Below are 8659 nucleotides of genomic sequence, written 5' to 3'. Positions count from 1 at the left end.
CCCCCAACCCCCCCCCCCCCCCCACCTTCCCTCCTCCTCATCCTATTATAGGAAGGGCCTAAAATCTCCTTCAGGAGAGAGCGCAGCTAAGGTATACACTTCCCGGGTACATCTCATAGTAAATGCAACTATTCGCACCCCAATTTGGCCTTGTGCAAGAAGGCCGTCGAGGAAACGCATCTTTAACCTCTCGCAACACAAACACAATCTATAACAAGTGACAAATCCTCAAATTTTAACCCAATTAAAGACCAATCAGAAGCAACCAAGATCCACAATTCAAAATACCCAACATTACAGCGAATACAATAATGAATTAGTATTCACAACAATTATATAAAAAGAAAATACATTTAAATAACCACAACCAATTCTCCAAAAGCTATAGCTAGTAGAAGAGGAAAAGTCAAGCCGTTTATCACCCAAATCAAGTCTGGCCGTCTGGGTGGAATGTTACTTTGAGAATCCCTTACGAGATAAGCACATATTCATCATTCAAATTTTAACCAATTGTACGCAGATCAAAAGCAACAAGGCTCCAGATATCAAAATACTCAACAATACAGCAAACATGATATATAATGAATTAGTATTCACAAAAATTACATGACTTGTATTAAAAACAATACGTATATAATAACCACAATAATTCATCAAACACCCAATCTCAAAAAAGAAAAAAAAATTTAAAAACTGATAATTTTCCAAGTAATAGAGGAATAGTAGTAATACTGTAGAAATCTCAGCTCCTGCAACGAGTGATGGCACTGCAACCACGGGTGTAGGGATTGGCCTGAGCACCAGGACGGCAGTTGTAGTAGGAGGCGCCGCGGCGGGAGCAGGGGACTCTATTCTTCTGGAGAGCACCGTAGCTAATGTACCGGCGAGTGGCTAAGATACGCCGATTCGACTCCGAATCAAGCTCGAACTCCTCCTCCTCGTCGGTATCCCCAAGGCACTCGGCTATGGTTCCTTTGCAACCAGATATCATCATCGGCATCAGCCACCCCACATCCGCCGCTGCCGCAGCGACTTCGCCTCCAGCCGAAACTTGGGAAATCAGCAGAGATGCGATTATGCACAGTACCGTGAAAATCATTGAAGTCAAACTTCTTCTTGCCATTATATTCATCAGCGTTGAAATGCAATCTTTGCTTAGTTTTTGGTAAAGTTTTCACCTGGGTCTTTCTCAGACTTGTGATTGTGAGGTGTGGCTTTGTTTGATCTTCTCTTCTGCTCTGCCTGTTTCTCTCTATATGTATATGTGCATGTACAGGTGTGAACGGGACAGAGCAAATGTGAGTAAGAGGGAAGGGAGTTGAATTATATATAGATGATAATTGCTCAATGCGTACCGACGAATACATTTTTTTTTTATTATTTAATTAATTTAGGCGTGGGTGGCCACTACTCTACTCGTAAGGATAGAATTTCTTCGCTCGTAGAAAATTGTAAACGATCGTTGAGGTCGAGAGCGTTGATTTTGTCACAACAAATTCTCTTTTTATTTAAAGCATTTTTCAAAAATATTACTGAAAATGTTATTGTACCGAAAATATGCTAAATTTAACATCAGAGCTTCGACTCGATCGGTTGTCTCGCGAGAGCTTGGCCTATAAGGTGACTTGTAATTTCTACACGAGCTCGAATTTCGTCCAAGCAATCTGTACGAGCCCACCCCCTAAAGCTCTTGAGCTTTGCAAGTTAACCTCATGGATCGCTGCGTACGTATTGGCTGAATTTTTTTTTAAAGTTCAAATTACGAATTTCAAAATAAGTTATGTTATTTTTTGTTGATTTTGACCTATCCCATATATATGGCTAATTGGTTGTTGACTCTTGACATTGTATATTCCTAATTTACTCATCGATTCACAATTTTGTTGTATTACCAAAATATGTAAATACAGTTATCTTCTCTCATTCTTGTGTCTCCTTGTTCCTTTATTTCAAAAGGTTAGAATTTATTAAATTTTTAAATTTTATTTTTTTAAAAGATATACACGTAATAGCTTGTGTGTAATTTTAACTTCGTTTACATTTAACAAAGCCAATCTAAAGCATGAAAATGGGAAGAGGGTTTTTATCTCGTATTAAAAATTGTCTACAATCTAACATGTCCTATTTTTCCAAGTAAATATGTTGTCTAATCATATCGTGGCAGTAATTTTAAAATAAATTTATTTAAAAATCGAAGATATTTCATTCGNAAATTTCCACTCTCTAAAAATCTACGTCGAATCAAGGCAAAACTTAAGATCATTACTCTTAAACATCTTAGCATTCTCCAATTGAAGTGTCTTTTTAAGCCAAAATAACAATAAAAATATATCTTTCTTTCTCTCTACAAAATCTCACCCAAACAAACGTAAATCCCCCTCCCCCTGAAAGGGGCAAGCCCTACGAAAATTTTGGCAAGAAACTTGATAGCCGACTTTGAATAATAAAATTTTTTTTTAGGTCAACAATTTAACATCGTCTGTGAAAATACTTGCAAAAACCAAGAGGAACACAAAAGGCCAAGTAGCACAAGTGTAAGTGGATCGAGTAATGATTAACAAGCAGTTATCGGCTATTCCAAAAGAGAATTGCTAGAGACGAAGGAGCAAATGAGCAAAAAGGCTAGCCAAGTTGAATCAAACTGTGGCCAATATAGCCACCAATATGTAATACTTTACCAAAAATAATGCAGTTATACAACAATTTATGCTACGACAAGGCAAAGCAGCTCCACCTCCCCAAGATGACGAAAGTGAGAGTATTGCTAAAGGCTTTAACCAAAGGAAGCATCTCATTTTTCTCGCTGGGTAGCTAACTTGCATATTGACCCGCTACGCATGGCGAGACGAGCATCCCATTATGAGCGAGAGTCTCCACTTTCGAGGCTGCAAGTGTTTCCAATAGGTTAGGAGGTACTAAGGCCATCTAGGATGAGCCCCAAAGACAATATGGTGGGAAAGTTTGGAAAAGGGCTAGTCAATCCTTCAAATGGGAGGACTGAGATTCTCCAATGGGAAGCATAAAACTATGCTAGAGGATATGGATGATAATAAAGAATATGCTCCCTTCTCCAATCGGTACTTTGCTTATAGTCATGGTTTGTTGCATTTTGTGTTGTGTATTTTTTGGTAAAATGATAACACATTTTTAGTTATGTTTTTCTAATGAAAAAAATGTGAATTTTCAATTTTGGCAAAATGAAAAGTTTTTACAAAAATTTTGATGGCAAAATAGGTCTAAGGCAAGTACGAATAGTAAGATGTGTTTTAATTGCGGTAAATTTGAACATGGTAAAATAGACTGTCCTAAAAATGATAATTAAAAAAAAAAGGGGGGGGGGGGGGATAAAGAGAGAAGTGAGGCAAATGTTGCCACTGGGTCGAGTTATGACCCAAGTGAGGTTTATTTAGAGTAAACCTAATTATTGCACGTGCAACTACTTATAATCTTTTCCGCATGTTTGATATGTTACACTTTCAATTTTATTTGTGTATGTAACTACATAAATTAATGTGGTATGATTATTTTGTGTAATGCGTTTGCATGCAAAGTAGGTTGAGATCTACAGCATACTCCTTTTGCTCTATGGGTGGAGTGAGAGAGCATGATAGTGAGAAGAAAGAAGGACAGTCATTTTCTCATTTATCTTTATGAGCTTGTGTGGTTTATTAGATTATATGTGGTAGCCATGTGTGGGTTATCTTCTTCCTCTTTGTAAGCCTCTTTTGTAAGTATAGTGAAATAGCCAATTCTTTCTTCTTCTCTCTTTGTGAGTGTAACCTTCACCCTTCCCTTTGTGGATAAATCCTTTTTGGACCTTTTTTAGCATTGGTGTTCGATAACCTTGTGGTGCGTTAGCCTATTTAAATTTGAGCCCTAAAATTTGTAGTCATCAAATGTGTCAATTTGCTATAGTGGATTTTTTGGGATGCATTAGCAACAGGGATGTCTGTTGTTGATGTTGAGTATGAATGCCTAAGGGCACATTGGTGGTACATACTGGGAATGTAGAGTGTGATATTTGGATCACGAGCAGTGAGGTGATTAAATGTCTGAAATACTTTATTTTTGAAGATTCTGATCATGTGTAGTGTGAGAGTGACATTTCTATTACTTTTGTCACGTGGGAATCCACTATTCACCTAGGTTGGGGGAAGTGAGGTGATAATAGAGGATTATCTCGTAGACTTATGATACATTATGATTTACCAGTTAGACATGAGTTGAGTAACCAGTCTAGTAAGCATGGTGGGTAATGGGAGATGTGTTTTCGAGGTGTGGACAACACAGAATGGGATATGATAAATGTGGTGAAATCTTTTTGTGGGTTTATTTATTCGTTTGTTGCACATGCGTTTGGCGATTTGATTAATCAATTTGGTGTTAGTATGTCGTTCTGTGTGAACATATTTAAAAAGATCTATGTATTCTCCCATGTTATATCTTTTCGCATGTTTATTTGTTCTTAATTGATTAATGTGATAACTTATTTCTACTTGGATGTTTGTTTACCTTAGTCCTAATGAGTACATAGAGCAGGTATGGTATGTGTTTCTTGTCTAAAACACGAAGTAAAGTATACGATACCAATTTTATGGATTACTTTGGTTATGCAAGTATAAAACTCCGTATTTTGGTTGGTTGTAGATTGATTGAGTATCAAGGTGGGGATTTGTTAGATTTCAATACCTAATAAATCCGGGCAATGATTTAAAATAGATGTCGGATATTTATCGATGCCATAGGCTTGGCTCGACCCGAAGATGACCAATACCCATTTATTGGTTTAGGCTTTGGTTTATTGGTGGCCCATTTACCTTATGTTGGCCAATTGAGTGACCTAATGTTATACATATATGTATGTGGAAATTACACCACATAACTATTATTTAATTAAATTTTAAATATTACTTGTCAACATTTTTTTTTTTCAAAAATACTATAAATTTATAGTAAACATAAAAATGTAAAAGTCCAACTAAATTATACAAGCAATAATTTTGGTAGCCAATCTTACTCCCCCAAACATGCTTTTTTTTATCACAGTTAACCAAAATCACAAATCCCTAAATGGTGCATTTTTACAACTGCAAAAAAAATCGTCTCCAACCATAAGATTCTCCAAAAATCCCTTAAACCCTACCGAAAATTACACCACAGATATCAAGCAAAACCTTCCAAAATATTATTACACCAAATCACAATCATTATCTGCATTGATGGAAACTCACAATAGCAATTCCAATTTGTGCTCCCACAAGAGCATGCAAACAGTCGGAACCAAGAATACTGATTCTGATACAAGTCTTCCTACATCACTTGCCTCTGTATGGTGAAAATGAAAAAGTAATTTGAATCACTATATTGACATTGCTCTAACTACATAATTGATCCAAGTGATTTTGAATTTGTTCTAGCTACAAACTTCAAGGAGCAAAATAATTTTCAGTAACCTGCTTGATCAATCAATATATTAACAGACAACAGTTTGAGTGACTTTCAGACTTCATCTTTTTGTTCACTTTTAATATGTTAAGATCCTAAAGGGGTAAAAGTTCTTATGCCAAATGGTAACAGCAAAAATTTGCAGACATAGTAATTGGGTATCTGTAAAGGCAACCCCCAGTCGAGAGCAAAAAAAAATTCATATGCACAATGATTATCGCAATTATGGATAGTGTTTATGAAATTGTTATAGGGCGGAAACATCTTCGGAACAAGAAGGTCTACAAAATTAAATTTGACATCAACCAGCTACAACTAACGATAGCAAATGAGCCATACATGTAATTCTAGCTCAATACTCAATATAATGAAGCATTTCATTCTTTGATACAGAGGCAAAAACTGTTCTTCCATTTTGCAATTCCTTTAGCAATCTCGTTCAAATTGACTCACTAACGTGAATTACTTTCCTACAAAAGGTTATGGAAGTCCGAGCAATATGCATCCACCTAGAAGACCTTTCTATAACAGATGTGAGACTGGTGGATGTCAATACCATGTCTGAACTTTGATAGTGCAAATATTGTTCTAATATCAAGTCGAATAGATACAAGCAATTGCATGAATTCATCGATGATTTGTGCTTGTGATAAGATGTCCCATTTAAGAGGATGCACATATTGGTTACTAATAGTCCCTAGTTCACTCCACCTAGCAAATACTACAAAAAGTCGGCTTGATTCTGTGACGGTATGCTTTCATGAACCTGTGTTTCTTGGTAAGTCCCTTGATTGGTTTGATTGTCAAATTTCATGTTACGTTAAATTCACAAATTTGGAGCTTTCAAGTGCTAATACTAGCAGAGATCACCAATAATCTCTACAGAAGCATGCTCCATTCTTGAAATGGTGGAATCTGTGCATATCACGCACAATTATTTCTCGTTTAGTCACTAGTGAAATGTATTTGGTTGCATTGCGGCAATATCCACAGAACCTACTATACCTGGTGCGGAATAGAAATCAAAATTGAAATCCTGCAACGCCTCCAAAGAAATATATCTTGAACGATATTTGTAGAAAATAATGATTCCAGGTATGTCTTGTGCCATAGAATTGAATCAACAGATATTCTCCAAATATCTTTTCTTTTCTTTTTTCTTTTTTTTCAATCTGTGTTTGATTTTGGAATAATGTTATTTGCAGTCGCTCACTGCAACAGTCGTCATACGTGGCACATACATGGCAGGTGGTTATTTGATACATTAATGAATAAAAAACTACCACATTAATGCATCAAATAATCACATGTCATGTGTATGCCACATAGGGTAACTACTGTAGTGAGCGACTACGAATAGCATTACTCTTGATTTTGGAAGAATATTAAATGAAGAACGTGATTTTAGATAAATTCAAATTGCAACAGTTACGAAATGTGTTTTGGATCATATTTTTGGGAGTTAGTATATTTAAAGATAATTAACATTATAATTAGTATTTTTTAATAATATTAACATCACTCGGTAAACTAGGAATTAGTTTTTCGTATTGAGGCATATATAAATTTTTCCATATATATATATATATATGGAAAAAGAGAGAGAGAGAGAGAGAGAGAGAGAGGGCAAACGGTTTTCGAGGGGGGGGGGGGGTGGGAGAGATTTCCACCATTGTTGCTTCTTCCTCTTCCTGCTCTAGCTAATACAACCACCTTCTCCTTTTGTGGTGGTGAATGAACTTGTTGCCGCCAAAGTGTTTGGAAGTTTTGGGTCAAGCTTGTTTCGATGGTGTTGGTTGGTTTTTATGTAGCCCAGATCAAGATTTCTTGAAGACTTTCGCGACAATTTTTGATGCGAACAACGTAGCATAATTGATTTTATTATTCAGTTTGTCATTTTATAATTTTTATCTGATTGCTTGTTGATTTTATTATTCAGTTTGTCATTTTATAATTTTTATCTGATTGCTTGATGACTATGTACTCTGTACTCGACGTGACATATTGCAATGCAATAACTACATAGGCAGAGGTGTCAATAAGAAACTTATTTATGATTTAACCGTAAAACATTTCCTTTTGAGCTTCTACTATGTGCATACTGCAATTTCAACATAAAACAGATTTATAGTGGCAATGTTTAATCACCACATCGGAATATTGCTACTTTTGAGACCAGACGCAACAAAAGGAATATTACATAACCATAGAAAGAGTTAAGAATAGAAATCTTCGTCCCAATCTTTCTTTTCTAAAGAGTCCCATTGTCCAGATACTCAATTAATGTCTTTCACTTTCTAGACAATATATCCAATCGCTTCATTACATTTCAAATTCTTCCTCCTCCCTTATCAGCTTTATTCTTAGCAAAAAAAGAAATTAAAACAAAGATTCACACTTTAAATAATTATCGTCTTTAATTCATCACTAGATTATTATACCGTAATTTATACCCCCAGTCCTCATTTCCTGCACTAATGGGGAAAATTATTCTCTCCACTTTAAATCTCATCAATTTAAATTAAATTTTTCCCTCTACTATTTTCAACCACAAAATCATCAAATAAAATACACGTAAATAGAAAACTTTTCATTCTTTTACGATCATTCATTTTTCAAAAAAACACTATTCCTCCCTTTATAATTCAAATTAACGGGGGCCAAACGGGGGCTAATAGCATGTTAGGTCTATGAACTTCATCAGCTAAGCAGTTGAGACTTGAGAATCAAGAAAATTCCCAGAATTTCTTCAAATCCAACAGGTCAAAAGATGCAAATTAGACCTCTTCTTTAAATTCAAATCCCAATACCCTAAAGCAGATTCTTCAAAAAGCAAGTTCCCAATTGATTCAAAATGGCAAAATCAACAAAGGAGAGAAACTTTTCAAAGACTAATTCTGTAAACATTCAGATAGATACACACACTAATTAACAAGGTAGGAGAGTTCTTTTTTCTTCTCCTCTCTCTTTACGTTCAAAATCGTCCTTTTATCTATTGAGTGACATCTAGTCGAGGGAGGCAGTGTCAACCGTCACCGATGATCCGCGAAAGAAAGAAACTCCCATTTGTCGTCATCATAAATCTCTATTATCCAGAGTAGACAACTCTTGACTGGCAACGGAATTCCCAAAATTCACTTCCCTGGGCCTTGGCCATGCATGATGGGTAGCCTGGTATGAGCAAAGGCCAATAATACTGGCAAAGAAGGTACCA

At 35.8% G+C, this 8659-nt stretch overlaps 1 protein-coding gene across 1 annotated transcript; it reads right to left on the bottom strand.

Annotated features, from left to right (window-relative positions):
• Positions 1-545: 545 nt before the first annotated feature.
• On the bottom strand, positions 546-1321 carry LOC111410259 (rapid alkalinization factor-like). Its single transcript, XM_023040522.1, has one exon. It carries the CDS (start codon positions 1130-1132, stop codon positions 743-745), a length of 390 nt encoding a protein of 129 aa, XP_022896290.1. The 5' UTR covers positions 1133-1321; the 3' UTR covers positions 546-742.
• Positions 1322-8659: the final 7338 nt, after the last annotated feature.

This window comes from Olea europaea, chromosome 15, assembly GCF_002742605.1.
Source record: "Olea europaea var. sylvestris chromosome 15, O_europaea_v1, whole genome shotgun sequence".
In the NCBI taxonomy this organism is placed as follows: Eukaryota; Viridiplantae; Streptophyta; class Magnoliopsida; order Lamiales; family Oleaceae; genus Olea; species Olea europaea.
Note: the sequence above shows the minus strand (reverse complement) of the source record. Positions and strands in the feature narration are given on the sequence as shown.